Source organism: Lepidochelys kempii, chromosome 9 (genome assembly GCF_965140265.1).
Source record: "Lepidochelys kempii isolate rLepKem1 chromosome 9, rLepKem1.hap2, whole genome shotgun sequence".
Taxonomy (NCBI): Eukaryota; Metazoa; Chordata; order Testudines; family Cheloniidae; genus Lepidochelys; species Lepidochelys kempii.
The window spans coordinates 100177793-100190025 of NC_133264.1; the positions used below are offsets into that span (position 1 = coordinate 100177793).

At 39.3% G+C, this 12233-nt stretch overlaps 1 protein-coding gene across 10 annotated transcripts in view; it reads left to right on the forward strand.

The window, feature by feature from the left end:
• The window catches only part of KLHL13 (kelch like family member 13), a 120793-nt gene that overhangs the window by 11632 nt on the left and 96928 nt on the right, over positions 1–12233 (forward strand). For 3 of the 10 annotated variants that reach the window (XM_073358545.1, XM_073358542.1, XM_073358549.1), the window contains exons 2-4: positions 1606–1702; positions 3509–3550; positions 3679–3737. The exons of 2 other annotated variants lie outside the window; for them this stretch is intronic. Coding sequence is in view for 6 of the 8 variants with exons in the window: in XM_073358542.1 (XP_073214643.1) it covers positions 3718–3737 (20 nt within the window). In the remaining 2 variants the exon portion in view is untranslated. Of the gene's footprint in view, positions 1–1605; positions 1707–3508; positions 3551–3678; positions 3738–12233 lie in introns of those variants that run through there. 5 more of the 10 variants (XM_073358544.1, XM_073358551.1, XM_073358543.1 and 2 more) reach the window with 3 other exon arrangements.

Here is a 12233-nt window from a genome sequence, read left to right on the forward strand (position 1 = left end):
AGAGAACAAAAAGAAAAGGAGTACTTGTGGCACCTTAGAGACTAACCAATTTATTAGAGAACAGTCATTAATTTCAAGTCCTGTCCTTTTTTCTTGTGTAGCAGTGAACAAAACCACATTTTTAGGGCATAATTCTCAGCTGTTCCTTGTCCTGAGACTTGGGGTATATCAACACTTAAGATAGTACAGCAGTGCAGCTGTAATGCTCAGTGTAGACACTACCTATGTCAATGGGTGGGGTTCTCCTGTTGGTGTAGGTAATCTACCTCCCTAAGAGGTGGTAGCTAGTTTGATGGAAGAAGTCTTCTGTTGACCTAGAGTTGTCTGCACTGAGGGTTTGGTCGGTATAGCTACTTCTAACAGGGGTGTGGATTTTTCACAAAATCTAACCTGCATATTCAGCATTGATTATTCATTTGCATTTTTCTGATTAAATTCTTCCTCCCAGCTGATTTGGCTCATAATTGTTTTCAGCTTTGTGAAATTGGCTCTTTTTCATATATGTATATATCAACTGTCTGGACTGTATTCTGTTTGCACATTATAAATATGATCAAGTCACGATCACTTGTGTGTAAGCGACCATTAATTTTTAGTTTTGTGATGAGTTCCTTTCTATCTGTGGAAACAAGGTCCAATATAGAATTCCCCTATGTTGGCTGCAGTACTTCTTGAGTTACAAAATTGTTGTCTATAATGTAGAAATTCTATGGCTGTTTTAGTATTAGTAGCATGAGACCTCCAGCATATGTCACTCAATTTTAAGTCACATGTAATCACGCAGCTTTTTCTGCCTAAACGTCATAGATGTGTAAGGAACCAGTCCTACTGTTTCCTAGTGTGATTTATTTGGTGTCTGCTACAGACAATCAACAGCATCTTTTATTTTATCTGTTAAGATATTGATCCATAAGCATTCAAGATGATTTTCTTCCGAGTTTTCAGTTACTTGGAAACAGGTAATGCCAGAGGGCCACACTCCCTTACCTGTTTTGCCCATTCAGTCCTTCCCAAATAGGTTGTAACCATTGATTTTTAGTAGAGCCGCAAACATGGTCTGCAGATATCTGCAGATTTTTAGCATTCCAGTCATAGGAATCTCCATTTGTACCTTGATCCAAAGCTAAGCCAACCTCTGTTTCTCTCCATAATGCCTTGTCAGGCAGCTACTTTTGGGAAGCCTTAGATGTTCAGGTTTAGGAGGGTTCACTATCTCGTTCAGCCACGGATTACAAAACTCAGTCGAGGGTTTTTGCCCTGCCAGATATATTTGGAAACAGCTCTGTGTAGGCCCATAAATGCTACTGGAACAACTAGGGGAATGCATTAGGATGAATAAAGCTGTCAAGCAAAAAACTCCATTCAAATTAGATTAACCTTTCTTGTCCATTATGCAGACAGGACTTCACATCCAGGTTTGTTTTAGGGTTTTAATTGGGAGAGCGGCATTCTGTTGAGTATCTTGCTTTTGGAAAGTGAATTAATGGTTTTGTTTTAGTGGTCAAGATCGATAGAATGTGATCTGTGGCAAGCAACATTTTGCGTGTTCGTTTTTTTTTTTTAAATTTATTTATTTATTTAGTGGACGTCTCCTCTTTGACCTAGGAAACCCTGAAGTTCAGTTAAACTGATAGTATGTCCTGAGGTGCAGAAGCAGAGCACAATTTTGTTCGACTAGCAGCGGCAACAGAAGCGACAGCAGGCAAGTAAGAGGTGGTTAAAGGGTTTCTTTTATATGGTGCCATTTTTGGTAATGCCAGGTTCTAGGTGTTGCTTAGAACACAGTGAATTAGTAAGTAATGCTTTCACTTTATTCATCTGCATGACTTTTAATAAATGTGTATGATTTGACCGTTTCATTTAGCTAAGATTCTGGGTTAGCATTTATCGTGACTTCTCCTCCTGAACAGAAGGGTGCCCCTTAAAGTTTTTCTAGGTGTGTTTTTTAAATTGCTATATGCCAGGGGTGGCCAACCTGTGGCTCCTGGAGCCAAATTCGGCTCTTCCTATACAAGGAGCCGCATGTTAACTTCGGCACTGACTCTGGGGCTGGAGCTCCAGGCGCCAACTTTCCAATGTGCTGGGGGGTGCTCACTGCTCAACCCCTGGCCCTGCACAGACCCTGCACCCACTCCACCCCTTTCCGCCCCCTTCCCTGAGCCTGCAGTGCCCTTGCTCCTCTGCCATCCCCACAGAGCCTCCTGCACACCACGGAACAACTGATCGGGAGGGACAGGGAGGCGCTGATTGGCAGGGCTGCTGGTGGGTGGGAGGTGCTGGGAGCAGGGTGGGGAGCTGATGGGGGGGGTGTGCTGCTGACCTATTACTGTGGTTCTTTGATAATGTACACTAGTAAATTCTGGCTCCTTCTCAGGCTCAGGTTGGTCACCCTGGTATAGGCCCTTATTTGCATGGTGGTATTGATATAGAGAGCTTTATTTGCTGCTGAGGGATTTGCAGAAATTCCTAAATTTATTTATTTATTTTATTTATTTTTTTGTAGGACTGACTTATGAGCTTTGTGGTGTATTTAAAACATTATGCCATTTTATAAACTTTTTATGTGAAATTATTTTCCACTTCCTGCACAGGAATAATACAACTCATTTAACACCTATAAATGCAAACAAGAGAACAACCTGTTCAAAAAGTGTTTTAGGACTATAAAGCTCAGTGTACCATCTTTCATAAAAGTAACCAATATAAAATCCATACAGTAGCTAATATTTGTTGCAATTTCTTTCTTCGTAACACAAAATAGGAAGTTCAGAACTAAAAATAAGAGTAGTTCAACGGTATTACATACTTTGCAGCATGAGTTAGTTCTGTGTTAGTTGCAAATGAAAATAGTGTGCTTTACTAAGTAAAATTGCAGCAGTGTGCCCTTTAGCAAAATCTGTAAATTTTAAATTGAGTTATGATTGAACACTAGAATCAATCTCTAATTATTGTAAAGGTATTTTAAGATTAAACCTTTGAGAATGAAGAATGGGGGGATGGCACTGTAAATATGTGGTAAATGATTGTGGTACATTTAAAAAATATGCCTCATAAAAATTGAGGCCACCTTTTAATGTGCGTATTTTAACACACACTGGTAATTTATGCTGGTTCTCTCCTTCACTCCTAAAATAGAGTCACAGCTTCCATTTTAGTAAACTATTCATGGGATAGATAGGCAGGGTCAGGCACAGCTAGGTTAAACCATGAGATTAATTTGAGAAATCTAGGGCCTGTAGTTTTTCTGCTCACTTGATTAGTTTTCATAATTCATTCTCATTCCCACAGCAGGAGCAGTAGTCCTAGGTGTTGGAAGTAGAGGTGCTAGGGCTGCGGCAGCACTCTCTGGCTTGAAGTGGTTTCTATCATGTACAGGGTTTACAGTTTGGTTCAGTGGCTCTCAGCACCGCCTCCTATACAAATTGTTCCAGCACCCCAGCAATAGTAATGTAATATTTGCCTACAGAAAAACATTTTTTGGTTTCTCTTTCATTCTTTTATCCCTTAGTGTCAGTGGGAACAGTTGGTGGAACGAGGAAGGAGAGAATCAGTTGAGTATGAATGATTTGGACAGATCTTGCCCTGCTTTGCTAAAATCTTTGGGATCTGGGAATCTACATTCTATTTCTTGATGTCAGTCTTACTTTCTGCTCCACTTTTTTTTGTGTTCAACTGCAGGTGCATGAACAGCACAGGAGATAATTTTGCTTTTGAGGGATGATGTGGAGAGACACTTTGTGAGTAATTCTGTGTGTTTAAAAACAAAACTTTACTGTGTAGGAACAGAAATGAAATTGAATGTGAATTTATTTTCCTTATTCCATGTTACATTAAATATGCTTCAAGTCCTCATTAAGCTCAGAAAAAACATGAATTTGGGGTGCATCCCTTGAAAAACAAACAATTTAAGGTGAAGTTTGGATGGTGTCTTAAAATTGTAGAACTGAAAAATAGATTCTCTCTACTGTTTCATACACAGCCATTGATGGCAGCAACCTTTCTATGGTGACTGATGAACTTTAGTGTTAACCATGCAACATAATTTGCTTTATAGATATGAATAATATATAACCTGTGAAGCTTGTTCTGTGGATGATCTTTGGCAGGATTAACAGGATGCTTTTAAGAGTCCCTTCAAATAATCTTCAGTGGCAGTGCTCCACGGTAGAAGGGTTGAATTAGCCACCAAAGGATGAGCTTTCTTCACTTTTGCTAATAGGTCCATGTGAATTTACGAATTAAATCTCCCTAATTCTTGTTGAGGACTGACTTGTACAATGCAAAGCTGGTAGAGTAAAGTTCTATATTACCATTCATTCTGAAAACCAGCTTTTCACCCACCCCCTGAAATGCAGTAGCAGTATGACAGGACACAGACACTACACCACAGTTCAGCACAGGAAGTGAAGCAAAACTGCCAATCTTTTCACCTCTTAGGCAAAAGGAACTAGCCATAAATGTAGCTCCAGTGCTTTGCTCACTTTTCTAAAACATTTATTTTTGTGAAAATTTGATTAATCTTTAATTACCTCATGTGTTCAAAGCCTTGGTCTGGTGCCTTATTTGACACAGTAACTCTCTCAGGATGTTACTTCCTAATGCCACATTGGAATACTGAGTCATCAAGCAACTCTTTCCTTCGAACCAACAATTTCTGCTCGAGACCCTTAGTAGTAATATTACTGTAGCCTAGCGTAATAACTTAAACCTGTATTGTCACGTTACGCTCGGGCTTTGTAGTAGAAGTACTATAAATTTGCTTAATTTTACTTTCAAATAGTATAAACCTAGTGTGTTCCTTAAGGTGGCTTCTGAATATTCCCACTTGGGATGTGAGTTAATCTTTCTTTCTCTCTCCCCCCAACCCCCACTGTGGTGTGGGAAAATGCTGTTGAGTTCTGGGAACGTTCTAGAAAAGCAGTGCCTGTTGAGACTGCTTGAGTGCCCCTTCATGGCACTAAGCATCTAGAGCTGAAGTAATGAGGCCTTGTTAACCCCTGTCACCTCAGTTCCTTCCTTTTTCATGGACTAAGTGCAGTCACAGGAGCCTGGACTTCACACTCAGAATATTACTTTTATCAAAAATTCTTTTGTTATAATTATTCTAAACTTGTATAGCGATTACTGACCCAGTTTTTAATTCGTTTGGATCCCATTTCATGTGATTTTTGAATTCCCATACTGGTTCTGCCTTTTCTAGAATCCAGACTTAAGATTAAAAATAGACTTAAGCAGTGTATTTTGTGCCAAAGTGTTATGGGTCAAGATGCATGAGGGTAAAATAAATGTGGGGCAACTGTGGGTTGGGCTGATTAGACCTGGGAGGTGGGAGCCAGCATATTGGAGCTGTTTTTCCCAATTCTGCTACTGACTTACCAGGTAACCTTGAGTTTAATCTCCGTTGTAGTATCTTTGTAAAATAGTGGTGCTGCTTATGTGGTTTTACAAAGTGCTTGATCTGTGAAAGTGAATGTTATCTGAGTGTTAGTATTACCATTATTTTATTTTGAGAAAATAAAGTTTTTGGTAATATCTAAATTGCAGAAAGCTGGAGACCTCAAAATATTTAGCAGGCATAAGCTTCAAAGACTTACTGAATGTCTGAAGAAATAAAAATGGGTTTATAAATGAATATGTTCACTTTGCAACGTGTACTTGCTACAGTTTGGAATCAATTTTTTAAAAAAATATATAGTTTAAAAATAAAAATCTCGTGGTGATAAATGTCCCATTCAGCAGTCTTATTCAGTTCTTAAATTCACAGCCTTTTTTAATGCTAGATCAAGAGTGAACTAGATGGATGGCGTTGCACAACTTTAGGTTCAAAGAAGACATTTGACATTAAAAAATGCATTAAATTGCATTCTGTTCTTATGGCTCTGGCTCACTCATTGAGCTTGACATCTGAATTAGGGTTCCTCATTCTCCTCCTTAATATCTGCCCATGTCTAATTAGGAGACTCATTTGTGCAATACTATTTGAAGCTTTACTTCAGCTGTGGCTAACAGTAATCAGTAGATAAGGGAGTTTGACAAGTTGGACAGTAAAACTCATAAACTTGTGTTTCTCACAACAGAAGTTGGTCCAATAAAAGATATTATCTCATACTCCTTGTCTCTCCAATATCTCTCTAATTATGCTATGCATAATATAAGCTATTCAATTTGATGACTGGAATAATCGGGTCCTTTGGCTGTTCCTAATATTAGTAACTACCTAAAGAAGAAAAAGTGGGTTTTTTACCCATGAAAGCTTATGCCCAAATAAATCCTAGTCTTTAAAGTGCCCCTGGACTCCTTGTTGCTTTTACCTAAAGATGTATTCTCTTAAAGTAAATTACAGCACCTGGCTCATCAATATTGGTTTGTCTGGCACTCTGGGGAATAAGATAACCCAACTCTGTTACCTTGAATTAGCAGAGATGATTTTTTTTTTCTTTTCTTTTAGCCTTTTACCATTTCTGTGGTTTTGCTGCAGTGTATTTTTTCTAAAAGGGACTATTCAGTTAATCATGTCTTTGTCAGTGGGATCCATTTTAGTGTGGTCTTTGCCTAATATACCTTTATAATTACTTCATCAGATGAAACTACATTCATAAGCATATAGCTGTTGACTTAGATTCATAGATATTAAGGTCAGAAGGGACCATCATGATCATCTAGTCCGACCTCCTGCACAATGCAGGCCACAGAATCTCACCCACCCACTCCTGTGATAAACCTCTCACTGATGTCTGAGCTATTGAAGTCCTCAAATCATTGCTTAAAGACTTCAGGGTGCAGAGAATCCTCCAGCAAGTGACCTGTGGATTCTCTTGCTATAGCTCCTTGACTGATCTAAGCCTATGGTGGGTGAAAAGCAAAGACTCTCTGTAGAGCATTTAAGATGTATGTGTATGTAAGTACCTCATATTCTGTAGCATATTTCCTGTTAAATTTTTTAAAAACATTGTTTCAAATTTATTAGCAGCAGGGCCAACAAAAAAAATCTGCGGGAAAATATTGAGTTTAAGATTTTCATACATCTTGCCACATAAACTTGCTCTACTTTACGAATCAAAAATGTGTAATATTGCTGACCAAAGAATTCATTAATAAGTCATAAGGATCATACTTAATTTTATAAATACACATATGCTCTCGGGAGATTACATCAGATAAAGACAGACAACTAAATATTGACAAATTTTATAAGTACTTGCATACAGATACAAAAAGTTTACATACTAAGGTGGGTGAACTTGAGTGCCTGGTGTTAAATGAGAATATTGATATAATAGGCACCACAGAAACTTGGTGGAATGATGATAATCGGTGAATATGGTAATACCAGGGTACAAAATGTATAGTAGTGACAGAGTAGGTTACACTGATCGGGAAGTGCCACTATATGTGACAGTGTAGAGTCAAATACAGTAAAAATCTTAACTGGATAAAGCAGTACCATAGAGAGACTATGGACAGCAATTCCAATAATAAGAGTATAGGAGTAGGACTGTACTACTGACCACCTGACCAGGATGGTGGTAGTGATTGTGAAATGCTTGGAGCATAGAGAAGATACAAAAACAGAAAACCCAGTAACAGGGGATTACAACTATCTCCATTTTGACTGGGTACATGTCACGTCAGGCTGGGATGCAGACATAAATTTTCTAGGCACCATTAATGACCGCTTCTTAGAAAAGCTAGTCCTGGAACCCACAAGGGAGAGGCACTTCTTAATTTAGGGGGGGAAATGCTGAAGAAACCCCCCAAAGTAGCATTTAAATTAAAAAAGGGAACTAGACAATGAGGAAGCTAGTTCAACAGAAAATAAAATAAACAGTCACAGGAGTGAAATGCCTGCAAGCTGCATGGAAACTTTTAAAAAAAACATCATTAGAGGCTCAAACAATATGTATACTCCCCTTCCCCCAACCAAAAATATGCCACCATGACTAACCTGAATAGAAGAAGCTATTAGAGTCAAAAGGCATCCTTTTAAAAATTGGAAGACAAATCCTTTTGAGGAAAATAGAAAGGAATATAAATTCTGGCCAGTCAGGTATAATTAGGAAGGCCAAAAAGAATTGAAGAGCAACTAGCAAAAGAGACAAAAAAGTAACAGCCAATTTTAAGAACCTCAGAAGCAGAAAGTCTGCCAAAGAATCAGGGCGGCCACTGGAAGATTAAGGTGCTAAAGGAGCACTCAGAGAAGACAAGGCTGTTACGGAGAAGGTAAATGTATTTTTTTGCATCAGCCTTCACTGCAGAGGATGAGGGAGATTCCTGAGCCATTCTTTTTAGGTGACGAATTTGAGGAACTCTCCGAGATTGAGATGTGAATAGAGGAGGCTTTGTAACAAATTGATAAATTACACAGTAGTAAGTCCCCAGGACCAGATGGTATTTACTCAAGAGTTCTGGAGGAACTCATATGAAATTGCAGAACTACTTACTGTGGTATGTAACCTATTCCTTAAATCAGCCTCTCTGGTAGATAATTGGCAGCCCCTGTAATGCTGAGTTAAAAAAAAAAAAAAAAAAAGCACACCTGAAGAGATGATCCTGGCAATTACATGGCCATTAGTCTAACTTCAGTATTAGGTAAATTAGTTAAAACTATAGTGTAAAAAAAAAAAAAAAAGCCAGAATGATCAGACACAGAGATGAACATGATCTGTTGGGGAAGAGTCAACAAGGCTTTTGTAAAGGGAAAGAATGCTTCACCAATATCGGAATTCTTTGAGGGAGTCAACAAACGTGAGCCAAGGTGATCCAGTGGATATTAGTGTACTTGGACTTTCAGAAAGCCTTTGACAGGCTTTTATCCCAAAAGGCTTTTTAGCAGTCCTAGGATAAGGGGGTAGGTCCTCCTATGGATCAGTAATTGGTTAAAAGACAGGAAACAAAGGGTGGGAATAAATGGTCTGTTTTCAGAATGGAGAGAGGTAAATAGTGAGGCCACCAAGGATGTGTATTGGGACTAGTGCTGTTCAATGTATTCTTAAATGATCTGGAAAAAGGGGTAAACAGTGAAGTGGCAAAGTTTGCAGATATACAAAATTACTTAAGGGAGCTAAATCCAAAGCTTACTGTGAAGAGCTACAAAAGAATCTCTCAAAACTGGGTGACTGGGCACCAAAATGGCAGATGAAATTCAGTTTTGATAAATGCAAAGTAATGCACATTGGAAAACATAATCCCAAATATACATATAAAATGATGGGGTCTAAATTAGCAGTTACCACTCAAGAATGAGATCTTGGAGTCCTTGGGGATAGTTATCTAAAAACATCCAGTCAATGTGCAGCAGCAGTCAAAAAGGTGAACAGAATGTTGGAAATCACTAAGAAAGGGACAGCTAATAAGACACAAAATATCGTATTGCCTCTATATAAATCCATGGTACACCCACATCTTGAATACTGTATGCAGATGTGGTTGCCCAATCTCAAAAAATATATATTGGAATTAGAAAAGGTTCAGAAAAGGGCAAGAAAAATTATTTGGGGTATGGAAAGGCTGCCATGTGAGGAGAGATTAATAAGACTGGGACTTTTCAGCTTGGAAAAGAGACGACTAAGGGGGGATATGATAGAGGTCTATAAAATCATGACTGGTGTGGAGAAAAGAAGTGTTGTTTACTCCTTCTCATAATACAAGAACTAGGGGTCACCAAATGAAATTAATAGGCAGCAGGTTTAAAATGAACAATAGGAAGTATTTCTTCACACAATGCACAGTCAACCTGTGGAACTCCTTGCCCAAGGATGTTGTGAAGGCCAAGACTATACCAGGGTTCAAAAAAGAACTAGATAAATTCATGGAGAATAGGTCTGTCAGTAGGAGGCTATTAGCCAAGATGGGAAGGGATGGTGTCCCTAGCCTCTGTTTGCCAGAATTTGGGAATGGGCGACGGGATGGATCCTTGGTGATTACCTGTTCTGTTCATTCCCGCTGGGGCACCTGGCATTGGCCACTGTCAGAGGACAAGATACTGGGCTAGATGTACCTTTGGTCTGACCCAGTATGACTGTCCTTATGTTCAAAGAGTTACAAAGGGATCTCATAAAACTGGGTGATGGCAACAAAATGGTAGATGAAATTCAATTTTGTTAAATGTGAAGTAATGCACATTGGAAAACATAATCCCAACTACATGCAAAATGATGGGATCTAAATTAGTTGTAACCAACCAGAAAGAGATCTTGGAGTTGTTGTGGATATTTTTCTAAAACCATCCACTTAATGGGCAGTGGCAGTCAATAAAGCTAACAATGTTAAGAACCATTGGGAAAGGGACCAGTAATAAGACAAACTATCATGGCCCTATATAAATCCATAGTATGCTCCCACCTTGAAAGTGGGTGCATTTCTGGTCCCCCCCGTGTCAAAAAAGATATATGGGAAATGGAAAAAGTACAGAGAAGGCCAACAATTACTAAGGGTGTGGAACGGGTTCCATGTGAAGAGTGTTTAAAAAGACTCTTCAACTTAGAAGAGAGACAACTACGGGGGATGTGATAGATCTATAAAAACATGAATGATGGGGAGAAAGTGAATGGGGAAGTGTTGTTTACTCCTCATAACATAAGAACTAGAGGTCACTCAATTACATTACTAGGCAGCAGATTTAAAACAAACTGAAGGAATTACTACTTCACACAATGCACAGTCAACCTGTTGAACTTGTTGCCAGGGGACGCTGTGAAGGCCAAACATATCTAATTCTTTTTTTGAACTGATTTAAGCTCATGGAGAGTAGGTTGATCAATGGCTATTAGCTAAGATGGTCAGGGACCCAACACCGTTCTTGGAGTCCCTAAATTGCCAGTTGCCAGAAGCTGGGACTGGATGGATCACTTGATAACTGACCTGTTCCATTCATTCCCTCCAAAGCATCTGGCTCTGGTCACTGTCAGACAGGCTGCGGGGCTAGATGGACCATTGGTCTGACTCAGAATGGCTGTTCTTATGTTCTTACACCACCACACCCAATTGAAAAGTTCATCATACAGTAAAGACTCTGCCTTTTATTACTGCATGGTCCAAGAAGTAGGAGTCCAGGGTTTGTCCCTGCCAGGCAACATATGCAGTAGCTTATAGCAGTAGATATTTCAGTACCATTTCCCCCTATTATAGAAGGGTAGGTGCCAGATTACAAATTTGAAAATTGCCGGGGAGGAAAGGGAGAGGTAAAATGGGATAGGGATGGTCTAGATCAGTGGCTGTGAAACTTTTTACCTGCAAAGGACCCCTTTGGCACCTGATTAAATTTCTCAAACCCCTTTCATTTAATATTTATAAACTTTAATGTTTTTCTTCTATTAGTTAGGTTACTTTATTATTTAAAAAAAAATATAGTTAAAATAAGACTCTCGAACCAAAAGAAAAATGTAGTGCAAAATCATGTTCTGCAAGCGGTAAGTTACAGATTACCATTCTGGTGTGCCCTACTGCAGTACTCCAAACCCCCGCATAACCTTATGAAAACATCCGCTCAGCATGGAGCAGTTGTCGTCAAAGCTAACAGTGTTAGGAATCGTTAGGAAAGGGACAGATAATAGAGTAAATATCACAATGCCACTGTATAGGGTGCAGCCACACCTTGAATATGTGTGCAGTTCTGGTCAGCCCCTCCCCCCAAAAATATATAAGAAATGGAAAAGGTACAGAGAAGGGCAACAAAATTAAGGGAATGAAACGACTTCTGTATGAGGAGAGATTAAAAGGGCTGGGTGTTTTCATCTTAGAAAATAGATGACTAATGGGGGCTGTGATAGAGGTCTTATAAAATCATGAATAGGGAAGTGTTATTTATCCCTTCACATGACACAACAACCAGGGGTCTCAAAGAAATGAATAGGCAGCAGGTATTAAATAAACATGAGGAAGTGCTGCTTCATATAATGCACAGTGAACCTGTGGAACTCATTGCCAGGGGATGTTGTCAAGGCCAAAAATATAATGGGATTAAAAAAAGAACTAGATAAGTTCATGAAGGATAAGTCCATCAATGGGTATTAACCAAGATGGTCAGGGATGCAACCCTGTTCTATGGGTGTACCTAGCCTCTGACTCCCAGAAGCTGGGACTGGATGACAAGGGATGGATAATTGTCCTGTTCGTTCCCTCTGAAACATTTGGCGCTGTCCACTGTTGGAAGACAGGATACCGGGCTAGACGGACCATTGGTCTGACCCAGTATGTCTATTCTTATGTTCATGGTGGACCCCTGGGAGTCTAGG